Genomic DNA, 12,395 nt, shown 5'->3' with positions numbered 1-12,395 from the left:
ACCAGGTCTTACTGTTGTTGGGGCAGAGCTTCGAGCTGCCTGGGAGGGGATTACCTATACGAGACGAGTGCTCGGTGCTGACCGGGTGCACATTGAGGGAGACTCATCGATGGTGATCGAGTGGATTCGGAGTGCTGACCGGTATGGGGATGGCCACCCACTCATTTGCGACACTCGCAAGCTGGTTGCTGAGCTAGGCGAGCATCAGGTTGCACATGCTTTTCGGAAAGCGAACAGGGCTGCAGACTGGGTCGCCTCCTATGTTGCACGACATTCCGGGGAGTTCTTGTGGACATCCATAGCAGAGCTTCCGCCCCCTCTGTACTCTTTACTTTCTTTTGACTTGGCAGGATGTATTCAGGCTAGAGCTATATGAATTGCCGTTTTCACCAAAAAAAAAAAAAAAAAAAAAAGAACATCTTATGAAGAGATTATCCACCAATTCATCCTCTAAACACTAGATGAAACAATGACCTGGTCATGGCCAATTTCTTGTCTGCAGTGAGGGAGAAGATCTTCAATTTTCTTGAGAGTCCCGTCTCTAACATATTCGATCGCCAATTGCATATTGTAGGGGTAAAAGTGCGAAAAGAAAAGTGGCCTTTAAATTTAAATGAAGATTTCCCTTTCCTATTTTGAATGAAATACTTGAGCGATAGAGCATGAACTTTAAGCATACTTCTTCTTCTCCTTTTTTTTTTTTTTTTCTTTTTTTTTCTTTTTTTTTTTTGCTTTAACGGGTTCTTTAGACAATGCGTGTCCAAATACACCCAAGAAAATCAAAATAGACAATCTCACGTAGTGCCAATGGCAGCTCTCTCTCTCCTACCTACAGGGCGTATCCTGAATGGTGGGCCGCGTATGCAGCCACCCAGTCAGCCGCCCCGTTGGCCTCTCTGAATACATGCTTGGCCTCAAAGGCCACGCCATCCCTCACCATCATCCTAATGTCCCGGATCAGAGGGTGGTCAGTGCTCTCACCACTCGGTCCCCGCTGGATCCATCCAATAACTGTAGCCGAGTCGCCCTCCAAGATGATCGAGCTGGCCCACAGCACCTATCGGGCATGGCGAAGACCTGCCCAGGCAGCTCGCAACTCTGCCCCTGTAACTGATATGTCGAACAACCGGCAACCGCCCGCTGCCACTACCCTGGAGTGAGGGTTCCGTATGACGAAGCCTGCCCCGCCTCGCATACCTCCATCCAACACCGATCCGTCAAAATTTACCTTGAGGAAACTCGGGGGTGGGGGCTCCTGTGTTCTGGAGGAAACGAGTTAAAATTCATTCTAAGTTGTCATGATTTATGTCTTTAATTTTATCTTTAAGCATACTTCACATGCAAGGCTTTAGCTTTAAGATCGCTTGAAACTACTCTTGGATTGCAGTAAGAAAAGTAGATCCAATTGATCAATTCTCTCCAAAGCTTATTCTCCTCAGGAAAAAATCTCCACCACCATTTCATTAACAAAGTTTGATTGGAATTCCCTAGGTTGATAACTACTAGACCTCTAAATTTTCCGGTTAGCAAATAAGTTCTTATTTAGCTGGGTAAAAACCTCAATAACTGCTAGGCTTTCCTTGAAATAAGAAGGCTCTTCTAAGCTTGTCTATGCAATTGGTGACCCAAGAAGGAAGAGCGAAATTGGAAGATCAATATATTGGCATCAATCCCATAATTGCATTCCCTAAAGTTAGCCAACCACCTAGAGATCGGTCCTTGCTTTTCTATCTTGCAAGTCTGGAATTGAATTTGTCGAACAAGAACTGCTAATCTGATTTCTTTAGTTCTAAATGATGTAATAGAATGCTAAGATATATGATAGGAAACACTGTCACTCTGCATCCAATTAAGCTGGCCAAATGCTAGGTTATATTTTGAGAAAGATTCGATCTTGCGAGAAAGTTTTTCTCAAAGTTGATTTACAAACTTGCGAGCAACTTATGTGAATAGAAGATGAGTTTGAGAATTGATAATCCACTGTGGTAAAGAGGATTGTACCATCGGTAGAACACAAGCAGCCGATTTTGGCAATTATTTTGTTAGAGTTTATGCTAGAGATGAGATTTTCTCCTATTAAGACTTCCGCCACCCAAATGAATTAGAGTGGAGAGAGAGGGTCACCTTAATTTGGACATATCATATTGCACATCTATTTACCAAGTTTTCCGTTAACTAACAATGCAAATTTATCAATCTCTAGACAAAGTCGGGTCCAATTTATCTACTTTGAGTCAAACTCTTCGACCTCTAGGAGTTTTAACATAAATTTTCAGTTTACTCCATCAAATGATTTTTTTAATATCTATTTTATAAACTATACTTGCCTCTTTAGAGCATTTGCTTCTCGGCTGCACTGGAAAAACTATCTTGAATTGCTCTTCCTTTAAGAAATATTAGTTGAGAGTTAGAGATTAACCGGTGCACGTGTTTCTCTAGCTAGATTGAGAGAATCTTTGTGACAATTTTTGGTACACTGTTAATTAGGCTTGTGAGTCAGTAGAAATCAACTTTCTTGGGTCTTAATTAAATTTGTGGATAATTTAACTTGCATATAAACATTGGAAGAGATTAGTGAAGTCTTGCTCAGTCGGAACCAAAAAATGCTGGTTGAATGATATTGGAAATCCATCGATCCCTAGTGATTTATTGCCAACAATAACAAAAATGATAGTTTTTATCTCCTCCTCTTAAAATGGATTATCAAACTTAGTTTTATCTAGTAGAGATTCCTGGTATAAAATATTCCAGTCATCCCCAATAGTTGGATTTACATGACCCTACACAGGTCATGTAAAATTATTAAAAATAATTTTCAGAGAAAAAGAACAAATGAGACTCTCCATTTTATCATCAAAAAATAAAAACTAAAATCAGCATAAATCATTATTTAATACTTAAATATACTTAAGTAGCTAAATTCACCTTCTACATTTCAAATATCATGGCCATGGAATGGTTATTAGAAAAAATATTAAAAATTAATAAGAGATCCCTGACTAGTATTTAATCATATTTAGTCTCCCTTCTTCATTTCGACATCTAGCCAAGTAAGAACATTTTAGCGTTTGCTTAGTTAAATAACAATTTCGGAGGTAGTAAAATGAAATATGACGAAAGGGCAGTTTGGGCAGATGAAATATTAACGCTTCCGCCTTCAATATAAACCCATCGTTCGGGTTTTAAGCGGTCTCGAACGGGAGGCCGTCGCCGCCGAGGGGAAGGAGGGGCTTCGGCTCTTAGAGGTATCCAATTCCTTCCATCAGTTACGGTTTCGTTTCTCCATTCTCGATCTAATCTCATCCAATAACCTTAGATTCAGGTATTTTATAGCTGTCGCAATTACGGATAGCTTCTCTCGTTCTACCAGATCCGACATTTTCTCCTCGAAGTTTGATTACTGTTTTCATCTTTTTTCAATTCTATTTCATTTTAATACAGATCATAAATTGTTGCTTTTTTCCGTTCTTTTGTCTCAGTTTGATATCAACTTAGATGATGTGAGAGAAATTATAGACTAGCACCTCCTGTTTGAAGAACGCTGTATCGAAATTAGGATCTTCGTAGCTCCAGATTAACTCCATTATTGATTTTTTAGTGGTAGCTATCTTTTGAATGCATTTTTTAAAACTATTTTGTTTTTAACATGTAGCCAAATTGAACTTTAAAAATTAAAATGTATGTTTTGATGGAAAATCAGCATGATATGCTGGATTTTGACATTTTTAGTTTCTATTACTCTTTAGGGGAAATGATTCATACTTCAAATGAATCATGTAATGGCAACTTGGTCATCTTATATATTTGCTTTATTAAATTTGGGTAATTTTCTCAAATGTCCTTGCTATCTTATCTCAAGGTGTAGGAGCAAGATGTCTCACCGGAAGTTCGAGCACCCTAGGCACGGGTCCCTCGGGTTTCTTCCCAGGAAGCGAGCCTCTCGCCATTGTGGAAAAGGTGAGCTGGGACCACTAATGGTTTTTTGCAAGATTTTCAGTCTGGTTCTCATGTCACACACCTGTTTTTGCCTGCCAATAAGTGAACACTGTATTGCTACATTACGCTTTTCTGCCGAGCAACAACACCCATATCGATGCTTATTATATATTGCATATACATTTATACATATACATACACATGCATGTCTCTATGTATTCACTCTGTGACCTCCTCATTGTCTTCCAACTTTTTTTTCCTAACTATCTTGCTATTTTGTATTTTTCTGGTCTCTTCTCTATCTGTTAACCATGTTGAAAGCTGTCTCTGTTGTTTCACCTTATCTATATCTATCTATCTATCCATATGTATATTCACTCTGCGACCTCCTGATCATCTTCCAACTTTTTTTCTTACTATATGTTTACACCATCTTGCTATTTTGTATTTTCTGGTCTCTACTCTATCTGTTAACCATATTGAAAGCTGTTTTTGTTGTTTCACCTTTAGCTACACAGCTTTTCTTTTTCTAATGCGCCTCTCTTTTTCTTTAATATTTGTTGATAATGATATTTCTTGGATACATAATTGAGCTTTAAAACCTGAGCCACTCTGTGTCCTAACTTCTTGTATATGGGCTTTCCTTTACTGTTATCACTTGTGCTGCATGGCCCCTTGTTGAATTGCTTCTAATTTTATATAATATGCTGGTCTTTTGTGTCAATTTCATGTCAAAAATTTTACATGACCTTTTTGTGTCACTCCTTGATGCAGTGAAGTCTTTTCCAAAGGATGACCCAACGAAACCCTGCAGGCTTACAGCATTCCTTGGCTACAAGTCTGGAATGACACACATTGTCTGTGAGGTTGACAAACCAGGATCAAGTATGTTGAGTTTAGTTTATTGTTTGTTATATCTAGTCTTAAGAAGCTTCTCGTTCTAGAAGTATATATATGTGTGTGCATGACATATGTATATGCACGTATGTTGGTATGTATATGTAGATCTATTGCAATCTAGATAACATGTAAATTTTACCATCACGTGCTGATCTTGTCCTGCTGTTAACTTCAGCACCAGTATCCTTATTACCACGCCTTACCCTGGTAAATTTACCAGTCTCATAAACATATTCATATCCCTACTATAGTTCAGGAGGTCCAGTTTTAATTGTATGCTGACATGGTGATTGAGCTTCCAAATGGAATTGCTCATCATGGCTTGACAAATCACCATACAATCATCTGCAAGTAGAAGATAGGAAGACAACGTACCACCCTGGTGAAGCGCAATTGCGGATTGGGATTTGTGACATCCACTGCTGTAATCCTTCTGCGGCCAGCCGTATATAATTTAAGTAGCGCTTTCTTTGGAATTCCCTGAATACGCGCAGAGGAGCCTTCTGCTCTGCAAATTGCTAGACGTTCGTCATGGTTGTTTTACCAGTGCAGCACTTGCTAATCGACCACCAGGGCAATGGCTCCCGAGCACGAATTACGAGGGGCTGCAATCTGGTGGGCCAGCGTACATCCGTTGTTTTTCTCTGATTGCCTGATCTAGTTTACAAGGGCAACAGAATGGAACTACAGCACCCAGAAATTCTTCTTTTCTTTTTTCTTTTTCCCTCCCTACCTATTCAACACTAAACAGAGATCATGTTCGTGAATATGCCTCTTCTCATTCCACGTTGCCCATCTAAATATTTTCGGTTTTTAATCCACGGCAGCATCATAAGCAGAAAGATTCGCCGTATCAATTCCAGCACCCTACAAGCAATAAACAACTGTAATGACACAATGTCCAACATGGAACAAATTTTGATGGCTTGGCCGCCCGAAAAAGCTTTAGCTCACTGATCCAACATGAACAGGTTGATTCTGCAAGCATTCAGAATTTCAGATGATGCAAAATGGATCAAAGTTACATGGTTAATGCATCTTAAGCCAGATATAAGCGGTCGCACATACAAGCACATGCATAAAAACGTTCTTGGAAATTATACCAAGCTCAAACTGGTTTCAAGAATCAAAGAATTTACTGTTCTATTATTCCTACAAAAGCATATGGAAATTGTACAATTTCACAGCAGACACCAAACTTTGGACAATAATAAATGAAGAAAAACCTAACTACAAAAACACCATCAGCCACATTCCAAAGATGGCGGCAGGTTATCAGTAAACTTCAGCAACCACCTACAAATAAGTTTTAGTCCATACTGTTTTCAAATATCACGGGCAAAGCAGGCATATGAATATTTATCTTGCACTAGATGAGGGCTTATGCATCATCTAGAGAGCGTCCATCTGATAACCCTGACCACCACGTCCACGGCCGCGCCCCCGGCCCCTTCCTCCCCTGCCACGGCCTGCCACACCAATGATGAGCTATCAGAATTATTACTGTAAAGCATGCGTACTGCTTACAAGCACACAGAATATAACCCCATTTTCACATTCAACAGTTGACACAAACACGATAGGTTGGAGCTTGGTGAATAGCTACTACATTTTTGGCAATTGTGCCCAAAGTTCCGCTCCAATTAACTTAATGACACATGCACTATAAGTAAGAAGGTTTCTAACAGCACGTAACGGGCGCCACACTTATACAACTACATTACAGACATGAGTTGGCCTTTTTGATACCCTAATAAACATCATGGTGCCCTAAATACACATTCTCTTTACCTGATACAATTCAATGCTAGTGATAGTTCCAAGACTCTGACAAACAAGCATATTTGGACAAAACAAGAGAATGCACACCGCAAATCTCCAAATAAGAAAAGTTCTCAAACATTAAGAAATATAAACGAAGACCAAAATAGCTTCAAATTATAGTCGGCATTTTCCCCAAAAATAACAATTCTCATGGTATGCAAGAAAAGATCAAAATCTTCAATTTTCAGAATCTCAGAAAATTATAATAAATACTTGGCACTGAAAACATTGCGAAATGTGCTTTCAATTTTCAAACCACAAGTAGGGACAAGTAACTGAGAAAAGACATTTAAACAAATCGCTAAATTTAGATAATAATACCGAAGAATAATGTGTCAAGCAACCAAGTATGAACTCACCACGTCCTTGTACCCTTGGCCCACCATTGTCATAACCACCTGATTCTTGTTGCATATCCCTGCCACCATAGCCGCCACCATAGCCGCCGCCACCATAGCCGCTGCCATAGCCCCCACCATAGCCGCCACCATAGCCTCCACCATAGCCTCCACCATAGCCGCCACCATAGCCTCTTCCACGTCCATAGTAACCACGGCCTCTTCCAAGCCCCCTCCCTCTGCCACCATATCCACGTCCACCATCCCAACCTCCATCAGCATCGTAATCTGCCATCCCGTTGCTGATCCCTGTACAACATAAGTATGAGATCAAGAAAGACACAATGGATTAGTATGCAAACAAAATGCAGCTCGAAGGAGACTGACAACATCAATTCAGAGTTTCATTGATTATTGAATGAGAAACTAATACCCTATAGCAAAACCAGCCCACTCAGTTTATCGACAGAATATTAATAAAGTAATGAGCATCACCTCATGTGCTTGGGAAAAGGATGGCTCATCCAAGCCGGTTATCATGGATCACCAAGCAAGATTTTATTTTTCAATTTTAGATTATATACTACTAATAGCAAATGACTTCGCTTGTTAACTCTTGAACCAAGGTGATTCATACAAAGCACACCAAGCCATACAGTTTTTATTTTTTTTCCCCCTGGGTGGTGAGATGTCCATATAGAGTTTTCGATATGTAGGATTACAGAAGTACCTGAGATATTTAAGGAACCTTAAAGCAATCATAGTCTCAAGGAAACATAAAGCAGTTCAACTCTAACAATATTAGAATCAAACAAACTTTACTAAAATTTTAAAAGCAGCATCATGTGAGAAGAATAATGATTCAAAACAGGTATCCTGAAAAAGTAACATCCAACTATTTAACCCATGTTCCATTTAAATAGAAAAATTCATGCATGATTCACTCTCACATAGATGAGCACTGTACCTCTACCCCTGCCTCTTCCACGACTGCCACGTCCCCTACCACGACCACTAGATGGAAAGGGCTCTACATCTATGCAATCAAACAGACATGTCAATATGTGTTGCCTGCAAGGATGATAAAATTACATCCAAACAGCTTACCTCCTTCATAATCAAGTTCTGTCGAAGGCTTCACCTGATCAGCTGGTATGGGTGGTTGGTACCTGCATAGAATGAATAGTTACTAACACAGCTAAGCAGAGACACAACGAAAACATAATTAACAAAAGAGTACCCTAACATGCTATGAATATATATACTGCATTTAGTTTAAGTTAATTACTTGTTGCTTTGCTTCTAGTTTCAATAGGTTTAACAGAAAAGCTATAGTGCTACTATCCTAGTAGAAGTCCATCTAATCTAAATGTTTTGAGCATTTGGCTGCAATCATGAAAAGGACCCCTTCAAAAAGACAAATTTCAAAACGACAAATTTTTAGATGTTTTTTAACGAAAAAATTTCACATTTCAAGAGAATCAAAGCAAGGAAATAAGTTAAGGCTTTTCAATGCTAGTTACGACAAACAACTTCTGTACTTCCTGCCTGTACTGATAGTTCAATTAAGGTCTAAAGCTACTGACTCAAGAAGTTGTTAATTCTTACAGCATACAATTATACCTTTACATATATCGGTAGCTCAGTTTTAAGAATATAGAAGGAAACAGGAAAGTAAATTGACTGACTTCCAAAGATAGATAACCATTCTTCACATGTACATGTAAATATGCAATTATTCAAGAACATGTACTTATACGATGATGAAAATAATCCATTATTTATTGACAATGCCCGATATAGCATTTTTCATAATAACAACATTTACCCTGGGGAGGATGTATCTAGCTCCTTCTTGGACAAAGTTATAGTTATCATTGATACATGGCGGGTAGTTTCAAGGCTGTCAAAAACATCTGTTAGACCACAAGTTGATTCTGACAACAAACCAGAAACTGCACTATGAGAACAACAAAAGGAACAATAACTAATGCTGCTTACGGGAGAAGGCCTTCTTCCAATGGCTCCCACAAATCAGTTATATCAATAGATTCAATTTTTGTGTTCTGATGGAGACCTGCAATCCTCCTCTGGAGGGAAAAACGTGGTTCTTTAATTGAGTACATATTACTTTATCAAACGAAAAATATGCCTTAAATAAGCACACTTTCAAGCAAATGTCAAGAGTGTGTTTCCAGATGTAACCTTGATCAACTCCACAATCATGACTGTCTTATTGATGGCTCTTCCCATAGCTTTGATAATGATTTCGTTAGATCCCTTTTCCTATAAAGATACAGGGAAAGAAAATAAAATAGGATACTGATTTGTAGGTTATCACAGAGCAGACTGATTAACCTACATACATACCTATTTACATTCATATATATATTCATACATAAAAAAAAGGATATTACCCAGTTATGGTCCCGACAATCAAGGGTCCTGGGTGGGTTAAACTTGGGACAAAACTAACTTTTGGCATTTTTTTATTATGCACACAGTGGCTGCCCTAGGACTTGAACTTGCACCATTGCACTTGTCAGTCCAAGCCTTTTACCATTGCATCAAGCAATGGTGCCTATATAAGCTCATATAACATATGCATATTCACATTTAAATAATTTAGACTGATAAAAGATTACAAAAGAGATAAAGATGAGTTGCAATGAAAGGGGAAGTACATGCATATGTTGTGAATGGGATCCCAATTTTGAGATCCCTTCTCCCTTCAAATTCTGATGAACAAAATTTTTGGTGTCATAAGTACTAGGAATACTACTCATTTTAATCCAACAGAAATAACACAAATAACAAATTTTTAAAGAAACCATGAAACCATTATATAACTCTAGTTTAAGTGCAAACTGTAAACAACTGTAAAATTAAGTAGCAGAGGCCGCATAACTTAAAGTCCTACACAAATATTTGATAAAGAAAATAGCACTTGGAGCTCAATTTGTATTACAGAAATAAGAAAGAAAATGACTATTTTCAAAACCTTTTATAAAGAGATCAATATATTTTCAGCTAATGTTCTCTTCTGTTTGTACAGTCCTAGAACGAGGATTTGGTCCGAGTACCCAGCTATTCTTTAGTTAACCTTTTACGATAAAGGTCCAATTTTCTTGAAAATTTAATCATATCTTGCCAGGAACATATCACACTGTGAGGTGCCAAAGCAAAGTGTTCTGCAATTTTCACAACAATTATAATAATAAATGAACAATGGAACAACAACAACGGTTATGCATAAATTTTCATCCCTCCAATATCTTCCATACTTAACAGCAAGACTTAAGAGTGACAGTGAGGTCTATCTACAAGGCATCAAGATTTTGTTCCCATCAGGAAATTGGAGTTTTTTTCCTTCCTTTTCTTCATTGTTTTGCTGTGTGTGCGTGTGTGGGTGGTGGGGGGGGGGGGGGGGTAACACATTATATTCCCCCCCCTTTTTTTTTGTTTTGTGGTAAAAAATCTTCAAGAACAATTGCAAAAAAAAACCTGTTTCACTTTCAGTCACATACAAAATGTGATGGGGTAAGGAGTGAACCAGCTCGTCTAGCAACATGGTCTGTGTTTGTTTTTTTCAGGTTGAGAAGGGACAATAGGACATATTGAATTGCTTTACCATGTGTAGTTTTTCATCTAGATGTTCTCAAGACCATTACAAAGTTTGCACAGGGTCTTCATCTAAATAGTTAGAAGTACTAGTTGAACACAACTACTTTTAAAGACTACAAGGAGGTAGGATATCTAAGTCCTTGTACGATACACATATATACATATACAGATATATGCGTATATATATAGACATGTATATTGTATATATATCTGCGCGGGCGCTGGCGCGGGCGCGGGCACGTATGTCTAAGTCTACATGCGCGTGCGCATCCGTGTCCACATGCACACATATAAGCACACACACACACACACATATATACAGATATGTATGTATATGTCTGTATATATATATATATATATATATATATATATATATATATATATATATATATATGTATGTATGTATGTATACATACATATATATATGTGTACATATATATGTATGGATGCATATATGTATGTGTATATATATATGTATGTATGCATATATGTATGTATGTGTATGTGTGTGCATGTGTGTATGTGTGTGCATGCATATATATATATATATATATATATATATATATATAGAGAGAGAGAGAGAGAGAGAGAGAGAGAGATAGATAGATAGATAGATATACATACATACATACATATATGTATGTACATATGTATATACATATGTATAAGTGATATACATATATACATATGTATATACATATATCAGCATAAGTGATATACATACATACATACATACATACATACATATATATATGTGTGTGTGTGTGTGTGTGTGTGTGTGTAAATATATATGTGTGTGTGTGTGTGTGTGTGTGTGTGTGTGTGTATATGTCCATATCAGTGAATTACAATATCATCAAAAACCCTATCCAACAAGCTGGAGACATAAAAATCAAGGGAAAAAAGGGGAAGGAAAAAAAAAAAAGCTCCTTTGCTCTGTGATTTGGTTATCAGCATATTACAATATGCAAAAAAGAGAAGTACGCCCACTAATCCTATAAAGCAAGCTCGAATAAATAGGAATCCCTAGACTATTACAAAAATTTATGCACAAGATTTGGGCAAAAACTATTACAAAAATTTCGTTCATTCTATGATCTAATATTCCGTACCAAATCCCTCAAAAACTAAATCTTCCACAAGAAAGGAACAGAGGAAGCACCTGGAGCAAGGTCGTCGCATAAGTGATGTAGTTCCTCGTCCTCCCTTGTGTGGTTATCCGAATCTCATTCTCGCTGATGGGCGTCTCTGCTCTCGGCTTCTCCACCCTCTGGTACCGATCCATCTACAAACCCACCAAACCACCATAAAATCGAACCCCAACACCAAAGGCAAGAACCCCAAAAACCCTAATTCCAGAAGAATTTATAACCGCAGAGATCTCCGAATTAAGAAAGAGATCGAAATTTCTCAAGAGAAGAACAACGAGAACACAAGATTAAGAGAAAAATCCTCACTAATTAATGCTAGAATAAGGGTTCGGTACCTTTTCTCGATCTCGATCTTGCCCCAAGAGAGGAAGGAGACTGGTTCTTTCCCTCGGTCCCGCTTCAGAAAGAAGGAAACAACGGACCGACACGGTATTTATAGGAGAAGAAGTGAGGGTGGGGTTCGTAGTCGGAAGCTATCGGTTAAGCCCGTCACGTGAGATGGAGATCAAAGACGGGGCGCGAGCGAGACTTCGACACGTGTGATAATCCCGTCACCGCTTTAATGCTAGGTTACCCTCTCGGATTTGGCCCGCTGAGCGGCGGACACTCTGTGCTGCTGCAG

General features: G+C 38.3%; 1 protein-coding gene and 1 long non-coding RNA gene across 2 annotated transcripts; one reads left to right on the top strand and one right to left on the bottom strand.

The window, feature by feature from the left end:
• The first annotated feature begins 3,187 nt into the window (after nt 1–3,187).
• Nucleotides 3,188–5,081, top strand: LOC103701234. The gene is made up of 3 exons (XR_603145.2): nt 3,188–3,245; nt 3,860–3,957; nt 4,711–5,081. It is a non-coding gene; the product is annotated as an uncharacterized LOC103701234 (long non-coding RNA).
• Nucleotides 5,082–5,911: 830 nt separating this feature from the next.
• LOC103701235 (glycine-rich cell wall structural protein 2-like) lies at nt 5,912–12,228 on the bottom strand. The gene is made up of 9 exons (XM_008783227.4): nt 12,109–12,228; nt 11,785–11,907; nt 9,204–9,284; nt 9,000–9,088; nt 8,827–8,901; nt 8,106–8,167; nt 7,966–8,034; nt 7,020–7,307; nt 5,912–6,305 (listed from the first exon to the last, which is right to left on the bottom strand). The coding sequence occupies exons 2-9, from the start codon at nt 11,905–11,907 to the stop codon at nt 6,229–6,231; spliced, it is 864 nt and encodes a 287-aa protein (XP_008781449.1). The 5' UTR covers nt 12,109–12,228; the 3' UTR covers nt 5,912–6,228.
• Between the last annotated feature and the right edge of the window lie 167 nt (nt 12,229–12,395).

Source organism: Phoenix dactylifera, chromosome 14 (assembly GCF_009389715.1).
Source record: "Phoenix dactylifera cultivar Barhee BC4 chromosome 14, palm_55x_up_171113_PBpolish2nd_filt_p, whole genome shotgun sequence".
Taxonomy (NCBI): domain Eukaryota; kingdom Viridiplantae; phylum Streptophyta; class Magnoliopsida; order Arecales; family Arecaceae; genus Phoenix; species Phoenix dactylifera.
This window is presented reverse-complemented; position numbering and strand designations above follow the sequence as displayed.

Coding starts and splice junctions, on each gene's coding strand:
- LOC103701235 (XM_008783227.4), bottom strand. CDS start 11,907: ATGGATCGGTACCAGAGGGTGGAGAAGCCGAGAGCAGAGACGCCCATC. Junction 8,902..8,999: donor TTGGAAGAAGGCCTTCTCCC/GTAAGCAGCATT, acceptor TGTTTTTGACAG/CCTTGAAACTACCCGCCATG. Junction 8,035..8,105: donor AGAACTTGATTATGAAGGAG/GTAAGCTGTTTG, acceptor TTGATTGCATAG/ATGTAGAGCCCTTTCCATCT.